At 38.7% G+C, this 22,354-nt stretch overlaps 1 protein-coding gene across 2 annotated transcripts in view; it reads right to left on the bottom strand.

The window, feature by feature from the left end:
* The window catches only part of STK39 (serine/threonine kinase 39), a 157,909-nt gene that overhangs the window by 72,145 nt on the left and 63,410 nt on the right, over nt 1-22,354 (bottom strand). For both annotated transcript variants that reach the window (XM_089519815.1, XM_089519816.1), the window contains exons 3-10: nt 21,204-21,312; nt 20,212-20,353; nt 18,890-18,945; nt 10,845-10,954; nt 10,650-10,751; nt 8,674-8,807; nt 2,943-2,991; nt 2,779-2,844 (exon numbers count right to left, since the gene is read on the bottom strand). In XM_089519815.1, coding sequence (XP_089375941.1) covers nt 2,779-2,844; nt 2,943-2,991; nt 8,674-8,807; nt 10,650-10,751; nt 10,845-10,954; nt 18,890-18,945; nt 20,212-20,353; nt 21,204-21,312 — 768 coding nt within the window. The remainder of the gene's footprint in view (nt 1-2,778; nt 2,845-2,942; nt 2,992-8,673; nt 8,808-10,649; nt 10,752-10,844; nt 10,955-18,889; nt 18,946-20,211; nt 20,354-21,203; nt 21,313-22,354) is intronic.

Genomic DNA, 22,354 nt, shown 5'->3' with positions numbered 1-22,354 from the left:
TGGGCAAAGCTACCATCATGAAGCTAAAATCATTATTCATGGCCTAGTCTTTGCCAAAAAAAAAAAATATATACAGCCACACAAACTTTTATACAATGTTATGATAAAACTAGGAGGTTTAACTAGCTTTGCCAGTGTATATGTTAATTATTTCACTTCCAATCTGAATGAAACAAAATAGTATACAGAATATCTACAATCTTTAAAATTTGTTTCATACCAAGTTCCACTCAAAATGAATAAAATAGCACTTTTCTGAGAAAAAAACCCAAAATTTGTCAAAAAGCCTCAAACTTGCAAGAAAATGTCAAGTTTGGACAAATTTGGTTCATAGATGTGCATTCTACAGCAAGAGAGACAGAGTCATCGGACTGAAAGGTATCTAAAGTAGTTGAAGGACAGGGTTCAATATCTTAGTATAGTCTTCATGTTGGTCCCATTAAATAATACATTAAGTCAGGTGACTGGGATCAGGCAAATGGATTTGTAAAGCAGGCAAACACGCACTTTACATTATTGTATATATCTTAAAATGCCTCAGGTGGTGAGAAGACCATGGCTTTATATTGAACTACATGCTATTTTGTGATAACAAGCTCAGAAATGTTTGAGACAAGAATGGCTTGAATTTCTTTCACTTCCCTTTTCCCAGTGAGATACAACAGGTCTGAAATAGCCATTATCTGAAAAATTCAGGTCCAATCCAATTGAGCAATTTCCAGGTTAATCAGATATGCAACACAGCAACACCACCTTCAGCACCAGGGATGGGAAATATATGGTCTTGCAGACACTGAAATTCTACAGGTTCCAGCATTCCTCACAATTGGCTGTGCTGGCAAAGCTGATGGAAGCTGCAGCTGAACAGCATCTAGAGGGCCGCATGTTTCCCACCCAGAGCTGCACAAACACTAGTGGAGCAGGAACAGAGAAAATGCTGTAGGTAATGCTGAAGTTGCATGACATGTCTGCTTCAACTAGACCAGCCTTCACCAAAATCTTCCCCTTCCAATGAGTGCTTTCAATGTGTTGGAAATCATCCTCTTTCAATGTGTTAGGTCCTATTAGTCCCAATCAGTATGGGCAATGGTCAGGGATTAACCACCATCCCTGACCATTCCCATACTGGTTGAGTCTAATAGAAGTTCACAACATTTGGAGGGATCCAGGGAAGAAACATTTGAGGGTTTCCATGAGAAACAAGGGGAAGAGATACTGACGGTTAGTGGTTTAAGAGAGTGTCTAGTTACATCCTTTATTCATTAGTAGATACACAATAAACTTTCCCTTTAATCAGTTGCTTTCAAAAAGGCAACATCCTATGGAACACTCAACATTTTTTCTTCTTTAATACATACTGGACCTTTCATTTTTTACAAATGCCATAGAAGCTTAGTAAAAGGAAGTGGAAATTAAAATCGAAAATCATTTTGAAATGGGAGGGAGAACTCAAGTTCTAGCCAAGAGAAGATCCAGCAGAAGAGTTCTGTGTTTCAAGGTTTACCACTGAACTCTGTCTGTCTGTCTGTCTGTCTGTCTGTCTGTCTGTCTGTCTCTTTCTCTCACTCACACAGTGCTGCCTGTTATTCCAATACATGATCTGGATGCCAGTCTGGAGAGTAAAATGCAAGCAAACCAAGTCAGCCGTAGAATTCCAATTTTGCCTTGCCTTACCCATAAACACTATGCCAGCAGCAGCTGCCCTAGGGGTTGCAGGAGAGAATGTCAGGATGGAATCCAGCTGCCATTCAACAGATTATGAGTGCAGAAAGGCACTAATGTTTGGGACAGCATCCCTCCCACCCCCTGCCCAAAGGCACTGGCCAGTATCAAAGAGAGCTAGTGGAACTGAAACATTCTTCCCCTTCCCCTCCAGGTAAAGTCTCCTGAGGTAGCAAAAATCCTGCTCCACAGTGTTTCTTAGACTTCAGGCCTAGGTTTTTAGAGTCCATGGGAGCTGCTGGAGGAAGGAAACATCACCAATTCTGGCAGGAGCAATGGGATCCAGTGGAAGTACACCACTAGATTCTGTCCATTATCTGCACGGTAGGCAATATATCCTATGTATTTTCATGCTTTGGACTGTGAATGTGAATATGGCTCAAGATGCCAACCCTCACGGTATGGTCAACCCATTCTTCACTCTCTCCATTTTCATTACTAGAGTTACCCAAAGTGGTGGTGGACCAATGGATCCACAAATCATCAGCTGCTATGACATATTTCCAGGAAACTATGGGGTCAAATATATGGCCCCCATGGGTCAGCGTGAAGCCACGCCACCTGAAGATGAATTGAAGCTGTGGCAGCCGCATGTTGTAGCCCCAGTTCACTGTGGCACTGGCCAAAAAAAGGAGCATTTTTCAACCACTCCTTTTTTGACTATGGAAAAGCTGCCTTTAGCGGTTTTTCCACTGCAGTTTCCTGGTGTGCTGTGGGCTTAGACGTGTAACTGCCACGCCCCTATGATGTTCGGAAGCTAGCCCACATGTGGGCAGCCAGGCAGCTGGAAGCCGGCTTCTGGGTGGCTTCATAGCGTGCAGCATCAAAACACTGTGCTCTGCAGCTGCCCAGGTGGCAGTGCAAAGGGGTGATCTGTTTCACCCTTATGTGAATATGATAATTTGCTACAAATATGACACCAGTCTCTTGCACATTGGGGGAAATGGTGTTCGAGCACATAAAATAGCATGAGAAGCACTAGTCTATGCCAATAACTCCCGCTCCCAAGAATCTCATTATCCGTCCACTAAGGAACAAAAGTATGTGGAATCTTACCCTTTTTGCTCTTTGTGCTATATCAGGGGTCTTTGTAAGCAGTTTTTCAATCAGGTATTCTCTAGTCTGTAAAAACAAACATTGTTATAATTAAGATAAATTCCACTGAAGCAGAAAATTTCACTTTTTAAAGCAGAACAAATTTACTTGTAGCACTATTTTACCTTTGCTTTCTGGAAAAATTTGCATTTTAAAAGTTCTGCAGCTGTAGGCCTGAAAAGTAAATGAAAAATTGAGAGCAAAGTAGACACACAAAAAAGCGTCTCTTAATACCTATAGTTCAGGATATTGTTCTTCTTTAGTATTTATATAACAGGCATGACCAGCTCTGGTTCAAAAAGTTTTAATATTCTATTTTTCTGTTGAATAAACTTTTCCCCCCATTGGTTTCTAGAATGGGAAAACCCATATGTACTGTATGTACTCAAGTATAAGTTGACTTCATATATAAGTCAAGGTCAGGTTTTAGGGCCAAAATTATGGACTCTGCCATGACCCATGCATAAGACAAGGGTAAAACTTAGGATACAGATGGGCTGCAAAAGATACTTGAGGGGTGCATGCATGCCCTCCTCCTCCTCCTCAGCCCGGCTGTCCCCTATTGACCCATCAATAACTCTACCTGTGTTTTTTGGGTCTAGTTTTATGCAAAAATTTCTTGACTTATAGTTGAGTATATACGGTAATATTATTATTTAGGAAGTACAGGAAAATGTCTTCAGCTGATTGTCTAAGGCAGCAACAACACCGAAACTTTTAGAAGCACTGTGTGTGGTAGGAACAAGACAACATACACACCTCTGAACCTAGCTGGAAAGCAACAACATTTGGAGACAAAATTAAGATACTAATATGCCTTACATTGTTCACATTTAAACCTAGGACACTGTTTCACACAAACCCGTTCAAATAGATACAGCCATTCTGGTAACTACTGCCACGGGTAGAGAAAGATACTCTATCCCAGCAGTAAAAACCATGCATAATAGAAACCACCACCTTAGCAGCTAATGTGAAAATATTGCTCTACTGAGTCATTTTATAATTCATTCTTGCGTTAGCTCTTCCAGCCTCCCATTCCTCTTTTTCTCTTGGTCTACAAATAAGAAGTTTACATATAGAAAAGGGGCCATCTGAACAGTAGGGGAAAGAGGATAAGGGAGTAGCTACCCTCAGTGTTTACAGACACACAGAAAACCAACAGAATTAATTTACAAAGCAGCAATGCCTTCTTTGAGCAGAGTTCAGATATTTTTAAAGGATACTAATAGTTTAGCGGTCTTTCCAAATAGAAGGCTTCTTGGCTTTCCCAATTCTTTGTTCATCCCCCCCCCCCCAAAAAAAAAAAAAAGCTCACTGAAACAGAACAGATGCAGCAGTGGCAAGGTTTTGGAGAAGGTACGAGCAAGATATGTGTATAAATCCTATTGGTTAGTCCTCAACTAGAATAGACTCATTGAATCAAATGTTTAATGGTGAATCAATTCACAGGTAATACTCTAGTTGAAACTAATAATAGGATTCATTATGTTTTCCATTGTAAAATTATGTGAATAAGCAAGAGCAATTGCAGAATAAACAAACAGCTTCATTTATATACCGCTTCATACTGAACAAACAGTGTCTAAGAGGTTTACAACAGCAAGCTAGTTGTCCCCAACAATCTGGGTACTCATTTTAGCGACCTTGGAAGGATGCAAGCCTGCGTCAAGCTTGAGCCCTTTCACTGCTATTGAATTCGCAACCTTATGGTTTTGACTGAGTGGCTACAGTACAGGCATTTAACCACTGCGCCACCAGCTGTAGCCTAGGATTTGATTGGATCAAATCAGTCAAGAAGCATTTGCCACGCTTTCCCAATCCAATGCAAGTGAAACTTCTCTTGAGAAATCCCTTCAGTTTCCCCACAGCAGACACAGTTCACTTTATTTGACAGAGGACTAGCTTGACCATCAACCACTCTCAGCAGCAGGTGGAGAAGAAACTCTCAGACTCTCAGGTTAGTGACAACAAACTAATGTCTGCACAAAGTCAATGGATCTCATTCTGCTGATAATGGAGAGGGCCAGGAAGATGTTCGGTTATTTTATGGTACTACTAATCAAAACAAAAATGGGACCATTTCATCACAGAGGATGATATATAAAAGGAGACTGAAAATAACTTCAACCATTTTACAAGCTATATTGGCAGACATCTATTCATTATGGTTTTTGTATGCTATAAAAAAGAGGCCATGGAATAATATAAAGCAAAATTATGTATTACAAGCTGTACTATTTTTTAAAAAAGTATAGCTCATTTTACAGTGTTTCCTAAAAGATAATTGCTGGTCTGCTTCATTTTAATCCAACCCCGGAATAACAGGCCATTGGTGCACAGTTTTGCAGCTTAATAAAAATGGATTCTCCAGAGCATTTCCAACTAAATAAGGGAAAATATTTTTATCAGCTGCCAAGTAGCAGACCATTGCTTAAAACACATGCTATGGGGATTTCAAGTTAATAAGAGAAAATAAAAAGGCAAAGGAATTGAAGACAGTATGCAAACAGTCCCCAGAGTTGTATGAGAGAGTGCTGAAGAATTCACAAGGGTTAGTTTCTACTACATATTCACAATTCGTTAACACAATTGCTCTACTGATACTGGAAAAGTGCATAATGGTCTCAAACAGACAGGCCAAAAGGGCTGCCATTGGGCTGCATTGGGGGCATAGCATTTACACAACTCACACCCTGAATGTGGCAGAAAGCCATGCCGGGTCTACCCCAACCTGGAAGAGTCAGGCCAAAAATGAGAGGGAAAAAAATGCTCCTTTTTTAAATTATTATTTTACATTTAAAAGTCATACATTGTAAAAGGTAAGTACAGAAATCTGGATGATCTTGACTTTAAAAATAATGCTAATTAAAAAAATGTTGATATACAGATTCATCAAAGTACAAACATGTACCATTTAACTCTTCCCATTAGGTGAGAGTGATTAGTTTGAACCAATGAACCTCTCTAATCATTTCAATGTAGATATCCATCATCTGTTATATACTGAATATTTAGCTTAAAGCTTACACTAATAGCTTTCCCATAAAATTAAATAGTTAATAAAGTTATCTATTATAAAGTAACTATGTGTTATCTTGTTTGATTTCATTTAAATAGATAATTTTTATCCTTAAATATTCTTCATTCCAATAAAATACTTAAAACAAAATTAAATAGTAAGCAATCAGAAAATATAGCATTATTATGGCCCGGTACAGAACACCCAAAAACAGCAGTCTGCATGTGCCCATTTCAACTCCGGAGGGACACCGCAGCTGCTAGACCATGTGACATCCCTTCGGAGTTTTTCTGGGTTCTTTTACCAGCACTCGGGTTATGGCGCGAGTGCACCAATGGCACACTCGGGAAGTAACTGCCGCACTGGAATTTGCGGACGCTATGCGTCTGTTACGTCAAAACAGTAGTGGCTGTGCAGACAGACCGTCGCCATGACATACTATGGTTCTGAATCGTGTGGTTGCTGCCCGGTCCAGAACCCTAGTATTGCTGCCACCACGCCTTTTTCAGCCCATCTGTCTCAGGCCAAAGTTAACTTTCCCTCTGAAATTAGTATTAACTATATTTTCAGCATTTCTTTGACATTTCCACTGAGTTAACCTTTATATCTGTCATAATTTTTCAAAAGGAAGCCATTCATTTTCTGTTTTGTTTATTAACCTATCGTTAATTAAGAATGTCATGATGTCCAATTCTCTCATACCCATGACCTTCATCTTCCATTCATCTATTGTTAGCACTTCTTCCAATTTCCTATTGTTAATCTAGCAGCCGTTACTATGGGCCCAAACAGAGAGGCCAAAATAAAGCTGTTTCGGGTCACTTTGGAGGTATGCTATTTAAATGATACATGCATCCTAAGAGGCCAGAAGCCACACCAAAACCACACTCCAGTCCTAAGTACTGGAGTGCAGCTTTGGAGCAGCTTCTGCCCTCTTAAAATCTATGTGTCATTTAAGCAGCATACTTAAGTGACCCAAAGCAGCTTTATTTTGGCCTGTCTGTCCGGGCCCTAAATATAACAAAATTCTCCAAAATGATTTTTCATCCTCTTTTTTTAAGAACTGAAGTCATATTGAGTAGGTAAAGCTCTGGTGAGAGTGGGAACTGAATTTTTAATTCGGCTTGTATTGTCATATGAACATTAGCCCAGAAATTTTTAATACTTGGGCATGACCACCACATATCGTAGAATGTTCCTGATTCTTTCTGACATTTCCAATATCATTCTTTCCCTGTTCTCTGGATTTTGCTTAATCTGACCAGGGAAAGGTACCATCTATTGGCTATTTTCATAAAGTTCTCTTTAAGATCCTGTGAGGCTGTAAATAATTGTGTTCTCTTCCAGGCTCTTGTCCATTTAATCATGGAATTCAGCTCTTGTTTGGTGTGGCTTTCTAAAAACAAAGAGTAAAGTTTGGATATTTTTCCTTTTTCCTTGGACCAAAGGATTTTATCTATAGGATTTTGGATCAATTCAAATCCCTCCTTAATTAGATCCTCTTTGAACGTTCTTTCAATTTGCAGGTATTTAAACGAATCAAGTTTCCAATCTGTAGTTTGTTCTAAATCTGACCTTTTATGTAGTGATACGTTTCCTTGAGAGTCTTTTATTATAATATCCTTGTACTTTATCTATTGTGGTCTCTGTCATCTGTTGTAAAAAGCTTCTTGTGTGGAAATCCAAGATGGTATCTTATCATAGAAATTCACTCTAATACTATGCCACACATTGAGTAATGTGTTTCTGATGTAATGGTTTTTAAAGTATTTATTGGCTAAGCTTTTATTGTACCACAGGTATGCATGCCAACCAAATCTCAGCTGGACTCCTAAGTCTAATAATAAAATTTGATTCTCCAGTTTTATTCATTCTTGGATACAAATGAGGGACATTGCTTGATGGTATAGCTTTAAATTAAGTAATGCACAGCCACCCCTTGATGTGGTGTCCTGCAATAACTTCATTTTATTCTAGGTCTGCTTCCTTTCCATACAAATTTTCTCAATTCTTTATCCCATTCCCAGAAGTGTATTGTTTTTTGAAACAATTGGCAAGTTCATAAACAAATACATTAACTTAGGTAGAGCATTCATCTTGATGACAGCAATAAAGCCAAGGAGGGATATATTTATATTGTTCCAATGTTGAAGATCTAATTGTATGTCTTTCCAAGCTTGTTTATAGTTATTATCATATAGGTTGCCATTTTTATTAGTCAACCATAATCCAAGGTATCGCACCTTTTTGGCTATATTGCGGCCAGATATGTCTTTCACTATTTTTTTTTATATGAGCTTGTTTGGAGGTTCTAGCAGGGTACACTCCTTCTATCTCTCTCTTTTATCTATCTATATATTCCTGTCCTGAAGAAAGCACACATACAATGCGCCCACGTTATATGCAGGTGCACCATATGCCACTTCCAGCATCCACTGGAAGCTGCGCCAGTAAAGCTCCTCTCGCGCCCCAGAAGGAGTAATGTGCACCGTGTGCACGAGCCCCATTACTTCTTTTTTCCCTTATGTGGGAGGATCCAGAATGAATCCCCATGTAAGGGAAGGGTGCACTGTATTATAGGTAATGAATTAAAGCAGGGCATGGTGGAGCCATGCCTGGCTCTTCTTTTCTCCCCCCGAGGCCAGGGCAGTGGCAGTTGGAATGTAGGGAGGGCCTTTCATCTGCTTCTGGGCCTAGGCAGAACAGTACTTGCCTCTTTTTCTCTCCCTCCGAGGCCAGGAGCGAAAGAAGAAAACTTTAACTAAATTCAGCAAACTCTATTCTTCCTATCCTGCCCTTACAACACACCCCACATTTCTTCTCAAGCAGCATACCTTTTAGAAGGATCTTTTTGAAGACATAGCGAAATTAGTTTTCTAAAGGACTTGCCATACTTTTTTGTCATTTCTTTATCTTCCACGCCTGTTTCCAATGTTGGAGGGTCATTTTGCAAGGTCAGCATTAATACCTGTTTAAAACCAATGGTGACAAGAAAAAAATAGTCTCAGTCAAAGAAGCCAAATGCTGTTTTAACTAATTCAAACATAAATTTAGAACACACACTTTCCCATTTTGACAACTTTGCACCTGAGAAGCTGAGGTGATTCAGTAGAAAAGAACCTCAATAATTGCTTCGTACACATGAACTGTATTTCTGTCTACAAAGATAAGTCTAAGAAGACCCACAAATATAGGAAGCTGTCTTAAGCTGAATCAGAGTGTTGGTCCAATTACTCCTGTTTTTGTTAACTGTGGCTGGCAGCTATGGTTGTTCAAGATTTCAGGCATGATTCTTTCCTAGTCCTACCCAGAGATCCCTATTATTCACTTGTGGTCTTCTTCTCAAAGCCTAACCAGGCTCAATCCTTCTTAGAATACAAAATCAGATAAAATCAGATTTGTTCAGGTTTATGCTCCTCAGTCCTACAGGACATGTCCATTCACATATGCTGCATCCATGTGCACCACATGACACTTGAGTTCAGCTGGCAAAAGCCTCTCCCACATGTTCAGTGCTGTGGACTGAAGCTATCGCAAGCTTGGGACTGTCCTTGCTGCGCATATGGTATTACTGATGGGGGCACAAGATACCTGCAGGGGAGGTAATAAAGTAATGTAGGGAAATATTAATAGAGAGAAATCTTGGTGAATCAGTTTCTAGGATGATAATTTGCATGCAAAGCTTATAACTTTTTTCAATCTGTGGTTATATTTGCTTAAAACTGACTGAGTGTGTGTGGTGTGTGTGTGTGTGTGTGTGTGTGTGTGTGTGTGTGTGTATAAAATGTTCTCCCAAAACTGTTCTACACTCTGGGTTTGTTTTCAATGCACTCCTGTTGACCCCAATGTTAAAACAAACAACAGGTTCACATACCAGTATGTTTAGTAATTGAGCACAATAACTTGCCATGTTGTATCTTCTAGAAATGCAGATCTCAGACTTCACATTTGGGATTTGCTCAGAAAGGGTAGTGTTTTATTGGGTAGCTTGACAAGATTCCTCCCCTCAATAACCACAGAAGAGATTTAATACAGTCCAGTATTGCACATTATTATTGCATTCTTTCTTCAGAACATAAGTTCACGTTAGTCATCTCAGAGAAAACAAGTTAAGGCAGTCTCTAACTGCTCTTCTCATGCCTTTAAGCCAGCCAATCTTGGCCACAACATTTGGCCTATTTGTGAACCATGCTCAAAACAAATAAAATAAAGATTCCCTCTAACACTGTACTCAACTGCTTGAGTGCTGACTGGAACAAAGCCACAAATGTGACTTCTGAGAAGCAACACGGGAGTATAAGTCTGCTCAGGTGAACACTGGAGATATGCCGATGGTCAGGACATTTTTTTCTTAAAATCACCTCCCCTGGCCCCAGTAGGCATCATCTTCATCCCCAAAACCTACTCAATGAGGAGTAAGCATAGCAGTCTCAAAGAGTTACAGAATATGTCCAGTATCAGTTTAAAAACAAATGTGTCGCTGTGGGGTGAGAGGAAAGCAAAAGAATGAATTGACCACCTTCAGATACTGATAGTTTGTAGTATATTGCAGGATGGTAAGTCAGGCAATTATCTTAAACCAAGGATTGGAATCTTCCAGAATTCTTAACCACTGGATATGGTCGCTAGGACTCATGAGGGTTGCAACATCTGGAGGATCACAGAGATCCCCAAACCTTCCCTAAACAACCCTGCTGTTATGGGGTAAGATTTTGTTGCCAATCCAGCTCCTAGAATCAGTACCAAAGACTTGGATGACTTTGTAAAAACACAAAATGAAGCTGTACAATTATTTTCAAATGATAATTACTTTCATTGGAGGATATTTGTGGTAAGGTGCAGATCCCGTGGCTAATTCAATGGCTGTTATTCCAAAGCTCCAAATATCAGCCTTGAAATCATACCCTCTCACCTGTTATAGGAAAACACAGAACAGAGAAGTTACTTTAGTATTTACATGCTTAAATTCAGGTATCACAAAAGAAATGTTAAATGGCACATATACCTGTTCCATGACTTCAGGCGCCATCCAACATGGAGTACCAACAAAGGTCTTTCTCACTTTGTTACGAGTAACATCCCCTCCTGTGGCTAAAAATGCACTAACACCAAAGTCTAAGAATAGAAAAGAGAGAAATCTTTTTAATATCAGGTTCACATATTGAAGTAAGCATGGTGTTTTAAATTCTGATTCTACAGTTTTAAAAAATGAAGCTTCTATTTAAATGTATCTGTGAAACTAATGTTTTCTCACTAGGTGTGACACTGAGCAGTTTATAGAGGTGTTACATAAGACACCTCTCATGCTTCTGAATCATACTTTGAAGCAATATTTGCCCTTATGTATTAAAACACAAAATACCCGTAGACACCAACAAAAAGGCTATTGCTTTCAAGGTAGCATTTCAGGTCAGTATTTCCACATGCTCTGCTAAAAATTTCAAGAGTGTTATTTATAGCCAAGCATGCAGCAAATTTTCAACAGAGCTGGATCAAAAAAGAGCAGCTTGCATAGCTTTATATTCTGCTCTACTTGACTTATGAACGTCTAAGATCAGAGATAGAATGTTAACTGCCATGTGAGGGTAGAGGGAGAAATAGATTAAGAAGGCAAGGGTGGAAAGTAAAGTGGAACACTGAGGCTGCAAATCAAGAGGCAATTAAGAAGACTCCAGCCCTGCTGGATCCTGGACTGCACAGACCATTTCTAGAGTAGCTAGTCAGGTGCTTATACAAAGCCAACAGGCAGTAAAATGGAAGGGCAAGCAATGTGCCACAGGTTAGTTCACATTCTCCCTGTGAACTAGACAAAATGCAACCAGATATTCTAGCAGCTTATTTTGGATCATTACTATGTCAAAAGAATTTAGATAAAAGCAAGCAGAGACCACACATCCACGTTCACCTTTGATAACTATAATACCAAGTAATGATTTGCATACACATTTAGATAAAATTCATCTAGTAGGGAACATGAAAAAAAGAATTTGGGGATTACAGCTCCCACGCAACAAACATACACACATACTGGATACACTCATATGTAAGTCTAGAAATTTTAGTAAAAAAAATTGACCCAAGAAATCTGAGTTGACATATTCACAGGTCAATGTAAGCACTATACTTTAATTCCTATTTAAAAAGGGGACCATCCCCTGGTGAAAGGTAAGAGTGTAATCTGTCCTGGAAGCACTGACCCCTTTCTCATCCATGCAGCTTTTAGGGTGAACACAAACAGTTATGCCTGCTGAAATTTTGTGAGTTCTTTGGCATTGTTTTTCTTTGCTTAGTTTAGATACTTTGCTCCATGTCCCTAAGTTTTACCCTCAACTTATCTAGGGGTCATATCAAAATCCATAATTATGGCCTTCAACTTATACATGATGTTGATATACATAGTCAAGTATATAAAGTTGATTTAAAGGCATTTATGGATCTTCTCTCAGCCCACAAGGGCACCCAAGGCAATACATAATGGATAATAATAATAATAATAATAATAATAATAATAATAATAATCCCACTTCTCCAGACAGATCAAAGTGGCTAACAATAATATTTAATAGAATATATACATAAAAATATGTACATAAAAACTTTTTTAAACAAACCAAAAATACTCTGTAAAAATAATTTAAAACCAAACAATTAAAACAGTCAGATCTGTTCCAAAGACCATGTGGTGGAACAACATCACTTCAGCTGCCCAGAAGAAATTAAGCCAGCCTCTTAGACTTGGCAGTAGTCAGGGCACTACAACATAGAAAGCTGTGTCCTGTGTTTGCACCAGGGCCTCTGCTGAGGATCCCAAGGTTTGGGCAGGATCATATGGGAAAGCAGACTTTCAGATACTTCAGCCCCAAGCAATTTAGGATTTTGTAGATCAAAACCTTGAGTAACTTAAGCACCTTGAAAACCAGGGTGACTATGGTGGCTGGCTGATTCTGGGAGCTGTAGTCCAAAAAATGTCCAAGTCCTGATCTAGTGACAAGGCTCTGAGACACACATGCAGACACAGATTCAGCCTCCAGGCTACAGATGTGACCGTTTACAGATTTGCAGCCAATTCAGTTTTAAGGCTTTGTCTCTTTAAAAGAGATATGTTGTAGTGACATAAAAACCAAACAGAAAGATGCAAATGTACCAAAAATTGTATGCATATGCCTCAAGAGCCAGGTTCTCTTTTTAAATCCACAGAAATAGCAAACAATAAGACTAAGCACAGATATTTTTAAAAAGGAAGTATTTTAAAATATGAAGTATTTGCCCTTCATATTTAATGTACTTATTTTTACACCCTATTAAAACAACCCCTCATGGTTATTTTGACCTTCCTTACTAAGTGTAGGCAGATATAATGATTAAGACTTGGAAGAGAATAGCCACATTTTAAAACTACAGTCTAGTTAGGCAAACTAGTATTTAAAATGCACTTTGTTTTATAAGGCCTGAAGTTTCTCAGCTCTTGATTAAGGCCCATTAAATATGAGCTGTGTATCTCAAATGCAACCTGCTGTTAAATTTGCAGCAGGGAAATAATAAAGCCATCCTTCACAGCAAGCTTTCCATCCTGACAGAAACACTACTTCAAGTCAGCAATTGTTAAATACTTTACAGAGGCAATTATCTTTTAAATTAATTGACGGTATTACCTATATCCAGAGAGGGTTTGTGATACAAAGCTCCTTCTTGTTTCTTCTTTTCATTTTTATTTCCTGTTAAGCTACAGACGTCTTTGCAAAGAGGCTGGGATTCACAAAACACAATTTTCCTAAGGGTCCCCAGTTCAACCAAGAGGAAAAAGACTTTTGATACAGCAAACCTGTCAGAAATAACTGAACTCATCTCCTTTTACATTCACTTTTCTAGCCTCATCTCCCAGTCCCAAAACTGATGAGGATCATAGAACTGTACAATCTTTGAATCTTACAGTTGGCTAGGAGAACAAGGACCATAGAGGAATACCTACCTAATGCCTAATGGATGAAAATTGCTCATCCAACCTATTTCAAGACTTCCAAAGATGGAAGATCCACTAACCCACTGAGCTAATCTATCCCATTGTCAAACAGCTCTTCTTAATCTTTAAGTGGGATCTTTTTTTTTATAATTACAATCTACTGGTTCATGTTCTAGTCTCTGGAGTAGTAAAAAACAAGGTGGCCTCATCTTCTACATGATATCTCTTCAGATATTTAAAGATAACTATAATGTCACCTCACTTATCTCCAAGCTAACATACCCACCTCCCTTAATCACTCCACACAAGGCTTGGTTTCCAGACTTGTGATCATCTTGCTTGCTCTTCTCTATACCCATTTGAGTTCATTGATACCTTTCTTGAAACTGACTACAGGTCTTTTCAGTAGGCAGTACTGGACAGAGATTCTTGGGATTTCCGTCCCTTTTCTTGTTCCCAAATCAAAGAGAAAACAATCATCCCTCCACTTGCATTTTGCTTCACTAGCATCCCAAATACCTCTGGAATTTAGTGTGACGTAAGTGACATGATCTCCACCCCTGTTGGTAGAGTGACTGTGGCAACCAGGAATTCTGACTGGATATTACTGACATGATACTATCAACTGGCACAATATTTTTTTTAATAAAACATATACATAGTGGCAGGGTTGGTATATCAAAATAAACCAGGGTCAGCAATTGTTAAAACCAGCTCCAGCTTATCTGAGATGAACAGTGTGCTGATACCAAGTGCCTGATCACTCCTGTTGCAACCAGTATGCCTTTGGTCTGTGTTAGCTTTCAAAGAAGTAGCCATATGTTAGTTTATTATAGCACTAAAAGGAGAAAGGAAGGGGAACAGCACTTTTAAGACTAACTGGGTTTTATTGTTGCATGAACTTTCATGGATATAAAACGACTTCTTCAGATGCAGTACTGAGTTACTTTCTTAAGGCCTCAGGCATAAAGCATATTTATACAATTGTGGGAATGTGATTGAATGCAATAGGAACCAGATACAAATCATGTCCCTTGCCCTAAATCTCCAAAGGCCTGCATAAGGTGATACAGGTCTTTCAGATCTTTACAGTGGCCAGTTAGTGATGATTTGTGAAAACAATAAATCATCTTACCAAAGGTTAGTTTGCCAGAGCTCAAAATTCTCTCTGAGAGGATTCCTTTTGTTACATGTAGCAGAGACTCTTGCATTAATATATGCAGTGTGCCCTGAAACCATTGTTCTTATTCATATCTTTGCTAATAGAGAGGATACAATTCAATTTCTCTGTCTAGTCTTCCTTTGTAATTTTCTTGTTCAGGGAACACAACCTGTACATTCCTTACAGTGTGTCCAGGAAGACTGACATGTTCTTCAACTGGTCTGTGATATACTTAGGTTGGACTCTTACTGGCTACTCACTAGCATTGTGAAATGGTAAGTTAACACTTACATAAATGTCATTCATTGAATAAGCCTATTCTAGTATACCAATAGGTCTCACTGTGATACACATGCTTGGTAGAGCTAATAATCTTCGTTGTAATTTTCCACATTTAACCAGAGAAGAAACCCATGGCAGGAATATTTCTCTACCTTACCACCAAAGAGACAAATCAAAGAGCCAGGTTTGGGTGTTATTATAAACCATGGAGGGAACCATCAAAGTGGGAATGATGATATGCAATACACCAGCACAAAGTATAAATCATGCCACCCAATGGAGGCTGTTTTTAAAAAATTAAAACTTGTGCTACAATTTCATCTTGCTGTGAAAACTAAAAATGCCCAATCAGCTCTGCACCTCAGCATGAATGTGTGTGTGCCCAATTATCTTTTTTGGGGGGGGAGGGGGAAGACTTTTAACCAAGGAAGCACATTTCTATTTCTTCCCCCAAAAGTGTGTTTTGGGATAGAACTAATTAAAGTCTGTACATGCCTCTCTATTTCTTTTCTCTTCCCCCCTCCCACCCCGAATACTCTTGATTTATCTGGAGAGATTCTTATCACCAAGTCTGTGAAAAGAACTGAAACTGTAGGAGAGCAGAGGAATTTCAAGCCTACGACAATGAAGGAAAAAAATGCAACCCTCTACAAAGATAAAGAGCTGCTTTATCAAGAAGCCCTTTGTGAGAAATGGATCAGATGAACATAACTCACTTTTCAATGGATGCAGTGAGTCTTTATCAACATCTGCCCCCTTTTAAATGCCACTAATGAAATATTCTGCTCAAGCAATCATTTCAACTGGCTCAAACTCACTAGTGTTTGGAACAAGATTATAGCCATTTAAGTAGTTGCAGTGTCTCTTCCTAAACCAGGTCCTCTCAATTAGTGCCGGGGGGGGGCATTGTGAGAAGAGGAGAAAAAGAAGAATTTAGGAGCTTAAGAAGTGGGCTAAAACACATACCAGACTATAATGCATCATAAACACACTTTCTCTGACTAGACAGTGACAGATAATTTAAGTTCAAAACTAGTTAGGTCTAAATAATTTATTTGAGACACAAGTTTCCAGATTTAAGTTTCTAGAATTTTTAACACATCTGTTATCTTTCACTTACTTTTACACAATTACCACTGACTACACTCTGTTTCATTCTGACCTCGGTCCTTTTCTCTCTGCCCCCCGCAACCATGTGTTTAGGATTGCACCTCATGCGTCATGAAGTGGACTCTGGTCCACAAAATCTGATGTCCTCAAAAAATTTGTTAGTCTTTAAAGGGTACCACAAGACTCTCTACTGTTTTTGCTGCAACAAATAATCCTAGCTACCTTTCTGGAAACTATTCATACTTTCCTGTGTGAAACCCTAGTTATCAACTTGAAAGCAAGCCAAAATATTAAACCAGCTTCTAACTGTGGCTCAGTCTCCTGCCTTATTCTTACAAAATTTCTCATTTTGCTCAAATGTGAAACTATGATTAATTAAAGGCTTCCTAGCATGGCTGTTCTTGCTGAAAAGGAGGAGTGAAGGGGCTATGGGCATGGGCTAAAAGCTTGTTCACATTTTAGTTTAAGCCAAAATAGTGTTCAAACCAGGCCTACAAGGGGATTTGCCATATGTTTTTCATGTCTTTCAGCCCTGTTATAAGAGGGAAACATGGTAAAGGGAGGGGAAGATAGATCTGTGGTATCTCCACTTAAAAATTGCATTGTTAAAGTAATTTCAGGGTATGTGCTGATACTGGGTGTGAATTTTAGCTTCCTAAGGAAGCCACAGTTTTTCTTTCACACATAGACAATCTGTTCCCCTCTCCCCATATACATGCATACAAAAGAATAAAACTACCAAACTTTCAGACCTTTAATACAGTAATAAGCTTCTCAGCTGCAGGATGAAGGGTCAGTGCCTGGAAAGTGGGGGATAGAATGAAATGGAAGTCAACTTCCATTGTTCTGGAGGTGGAACTTTAGTCGCTGGCCAAACTCCTTCCCACTTTGCATAACAAAATTACACACATACACAAATATACACAGAGAGTAATAAAAAATGTGTATGGATTTAAATAAGTCACGGAACAAAGCTTTGCCAAGTGGTCCAAATTTTGCGTAAGTGCAAAATGTGTGTTTCTGTGTCCTTATTTAGCATAAGACAGAAAACATCACATGGATCAAAAGTCATACTGAATTAATTTGGTAGATACTTTCACCAGATAACACAGTAAAGAGGGGAAAAACTGAATGGCCAAGGCTTCCAACTGCAAAAAATCCCCCATAATTCTTGAGAGTTAAACTGCTAATAATAATAATAATAATAATAATAATAATAGGATTTATTTATATGCCGCCCAATCACTGGAAATCCAGGAGGCTAAGAGAAAATAGTATCTAAGTCTTACTCCCAAAAGAGCACAGACAGGCAACCTAACCGCACATGGCCTCTCAGAACACTGGTGAGACCCACATGCTTTCCCCCCACAATCCAGCTCAGCAGCCATCAGGTTAGCAGCAAGGAAAAGACTGCCATGTAGAGATATAAAGATTATGCATAAGGAGACTAACAAGGAGGTGGTTTTTTTGGGAGGGGGCAAAAAACAAGAACAAAGTTTTCACCAAAAAAAAAAACCAACCCCAATTCTTTTTAAGAATCAAGAATTGTGAAAAACTTATATAATCTCCAAGTGAGGAGAAAACTTTTGCACTTTAAAAAATGCTCATGTATGGGTGGGGATTCAAGTTATACATCTCTATCACTGTCCCAGAACTGCTGGTAACAGTGTTGTTAACAAATTTAATTGAGATTGCTGGGGCAGGGGCGGGGAGGCTAAAATCCTGATGTAAGTGAGATCTGTTTTCCGGTAGGAAATAAGAAAAGGGGGTAAGGTCTGTATATCTCCACCCCCAGGATCCTACTCTCTGATCCCCATGAGAATTGCTCACTGCCTGTGTGCCAGATATGAATGGCTGGAGGAAGGGCACTACACATGCATGTGAGCATATGCACATGTTTAATACTCATACATATAGCCCCTACAACCCAACAGATGTAGCCCTTAGGGCCAAAAAGCTTATCCAATAGGTTGTTTCCAATGCTGTCTGTCCATCTTTCATCAGCCACAAAGCTGAAGGAGCCTCAGGAGCAGGTTTAAGGGATGCACAGAAGGTAAGGCCCACAGCAAAGGCAGAAGTCTGAGCACAGCGTTTGGGACAGAACCCCTAACAAAAATAGTAATTTCGTTTTAAACAGTATTCTGAGAAATGAAAATGCATTTCACTGTATTTCTGCAGTGACCATTATGACACACCTGTAAGATCACTAAAGTCCCCACATGGCAAGGGAAGGGAGGAGGAGGAAGTTGGTTCTCTAAAGCCATCAATTAAGTTCATGGCAAGAGGGGATTTTTGAACTGAGGACTTGTCAACACACACCCTCAGCTATAACTCCTGCATAATCCTATATATCTTGCAAGCTTAACCAAAATATTTTGCAAAGTACACTGAATTTTTCAGTTTGTGGCTCATCATCCAGTTAATGCCTTGCTCTCAAAGCTGATTAATTTTAACCTTTTAAAATGCTAACTGGATCTTTGGCACATTTCAGATTTCTGTATGCATGATTCAAAGCTTTGATTATAATCATTATTACCTGCTATTTGTACAGAGCCATCTTCACCCAGAAGAATATTACCAGCTTTTAAATCCCTATAAAATGAACACAAATAGGAACGCATTTAATTCAAGTGGACAGAAGATACAATCAAATTCACTGCAAATTTTGTTGAGAAACACAAAAAAAAACCATAAATTAAAAACTACTCAAAATACTTGGATGATCTTATTAGTAAAGAAATCGCCTTTTTAGATATAAAATTGTGAGAAAAATGAATACTATTTTGCTCAATGAACCTTGATATTTTTAGATCACTTATGGGGCTAAAATTCCTTTCATAGCTATGGAGTATAGCACAGAGCTTCACTGAAAAGCCCAATGTGCCCTTCTCACTTTTCTGGGGGTGGAAAAGGGATTTCCTTGGATTCAACAGTCCTGATGAAAGCAGCCTTTCTTGAACCCCCTAAGTTTACTCACATACCTCACTTCAAAAATTCAGTAATTTAGGGAATATTTAAGTGAAATAAGCCATGTACAAAACAATGTGCACAATTTAAAATGTGAATGGCTAAACATTCCTTTGTAGGTGTTGTTCTTGCTGTTGCTGTTATTGTCATTGCATGCCCTGGCATTATTTCCAAGGTATGGCAACCCTAAGGGGAATCTATATGGGGGCTTTCTTAGTAAAGTTTATCATTGCCTTCCTGAGGCTAAGAGAGACTGTGATTTGTCCAAGGTCATCCAGCAGATTTCCATAGCCAAGTGGGGAGTCAAACCCAGGTCTCTGATACTCTGATACTCAAACCACTACAGCATGCTGGCTCTCTAAAAATGTTTACATTTGAAAAAATATACAAAAACATGTTTTTGTCAGAGTAGACAAAATATTAGGTCAACTGCATAGGTAAATGGGCACATTGGGAAAAAGAAACTACATACACATTTTGATGGAGTGAAAAAAGGATCACACAAACCAATGTAAAACAGGTTAGAAAGAAAATGCAGGTGAGATTCAAAGAACCATAAAGACATCAAGACTGACAGATTTTCATATTCACGCAACACTTCCAGACTGTTACAGTGCATCAAGAGCTATTGTGGACTTAGAATTTTTCCTTGTTTAGAGGGGAGGGTAGATAGAACTTGGAAAAATTAATTTTCTGGACTATAGTACCCAGAATTCTTTAGTAAACATGAGCAGTAGCCAAAAGCATACTTTTCCAAAGGAAGGGAGGCAAAGTGAGCATCAGGATGTAGAGCAGCATCCTTGCTTCCTCTGACAATAGCCAGATCATCAAGTCCTGGGGACTGCAAAAGAAAAATTAGGCCATACCAACACATGAGATGCATGCTTGTACCTATGAATTTGCCCATTTCTGTGGAGATAATCTAGGCCTTCCAAAACTTCTTTAAGAATTGTTGCTATTATTGATTCTTCAAGAACACCACTCTTGTGCTCTCCTCTATTGACAACATACTTTATTATATCCAGCATTGACCCTAAAATGGAAGAAAAAAGAAAGAAGGAAGTTACAGATGAAAATGGAAGGTATATCTCCTTAACATTTATCTTGCAACACAAGTTCATTTTAAATTCTCAATCTTAACATAGGCACAGGGAGCGAGAAGTACCAGGGCTGTGGGGAAAATTCACCTAGTAATCTTTTTAGCATAGAAAAACTTTCAGGTGTCTTAAAACATTTCCAACATGCACACACATATGTATATAAAAACACAGAGGGAAAGTCATATTTTTCTACCCTTTTAATAGCTGCTCCATTGATATATACCCTTCAAAACCAGGGCCATTTCTTTGTAATAAAGGATCACAATAAAACTGCACTGTGAGAAGGCCAGTATCACACAATATAAACTGATTCAGCTGTATCAAAAGATCACTAAGCAAGTTGACCAAAAGGATACTGACACTACCTTCACTCTGGAGTGGAAATTTCCGTTTAATTTTCTCAACAGTCTCCCAGTTCTAACATCAGTAGAACATGGGCATTTTTAAGAAGTGACAAAAAAGGAGTCAACCTCCCCTTTTAAGCTGAGACAGCCATATGAGCCAAATAATTTTATTTAGAAACTGACACAGGTTTACAAAAGATCCACTTACTAAAATGACAGTATTACTGGAGATATATTGACTAGTTGCTGTGCTACATTAAGTTAAAAGCAACCTTAGAGGGGAAAAACAATCCAACATTTTATTTAGGTACTTGAAGGTCATAGATTAATTAGGTAATAATAATAAAATGTTTATTTATAGCCCATCCCTCCGTCCGAGTCAACTGGAATACAACACAAATATAGTACTGCACATCTTAGTTCCTGCACATGGACTTACCTCCGCTTAGCAGTTTCATAACCAACCAAAGTTCATCCTTAACCACAAAAGATGTATAATATGTAACTATGTTGGGATGGTTGCACTGACTCATGGCTTGAATTTCTTTCTATAAGTAATGCAAAATATGAATTAGTATCTTGCCAAGGAAAACTATTCTATAGAAGTTGTTCTAATGGGGAGGTGACATAGGCCATTACAGACTGCCAAAATAAAGCTGCTTCGGGTCTCTTTGGAGGTATGCTATTTAAATGATGCATGGGTCCTAAGAGTCCGGAGGTCGCGCCAAAGCCACACTCCATTCCTAAGCACTGGAGTGCAGCTTTGGTTCAGCTTCCGGATTCTTAGGATGCATGCATCATTTAAATAGCATACCTCCAAAGAGACCCGAAGCAGCTTTATTTTGGCAGTCTGTAACAGGCCATAGTTATAAACTTCAATGTGTTCTAGAATGGACATCTCAAAAGAGGCAATTTGATTTTTCAGAAAGGAAAAATATGGTTTAGGTTGTATATGTACACATATCCTTCTGAAGAATAGGAAGCCGAAAACCTCAGGTTGAATACATGTTGGAACCTGAAGGAGAATTTTAAGAATATTTTTCTTAATGGAAAGAAAAGCTGGCAACTTTTTTCATTATTCCATGTAAGTTTTTTAATGAACATTGAGTTTGAAATTTTTTGTTATACCAATATTGATCTGTGGCAAAATCCAAGATCATATAAGTGGATTTCAGTTTGTGTAAAAGGACTTTTCCTTTCTGTCTTTCCATGTGCATCTAACTTCCCCCCTCCTCCAAAAAACCGATAGCCAACTTTGTGGCTCATCGAGACTGTAGAGAAAATCAGTCCGCACCAACAGAAGGTGCCCCATTAGTAGGAAGACTCTATAACTATAATATCCCTTATGTTTTAGGAAGAATTCAGCTTCTCAAGTCCTGGTCTTGAATTTCTCTCTCCAGGGAGAAGAAAAAAGTTCTAAAATATACTGAGAACTTTCACTTCTTAAATCTTTTCCTTTTTAACCAACTGGCATAAGAAAAATACTAACGTCCATGTTATAATTTCAAAATTATGCTTTGCCATACAATTTACATGTCTAATAGAGAATCACCAGCGTTGGCATGTTATCTAATTGGACCAGAATGAAAA

The sequence above is a fragment of the Sceloporus occidentalis genome, unplaced genomic scaffold (assembly GCF_023333645.1).
Source record: "Sceloporus occidentalis isolate IW3139 unplaced genomic scaffold, rSceOcc1.0.p SCAF_4, whole genome shotgun sequence".
NCBI lineage: Eukaryota > Metazoa > Chordata > Lepidosauria > Squamata > Phrynosomatidae > Sceloporus > Sceloporus occidentalis.
Note: the sequence above shows the minus strand (reverse complement) of the source record. Positions and strands in the feature narration are given on the sequence as shown.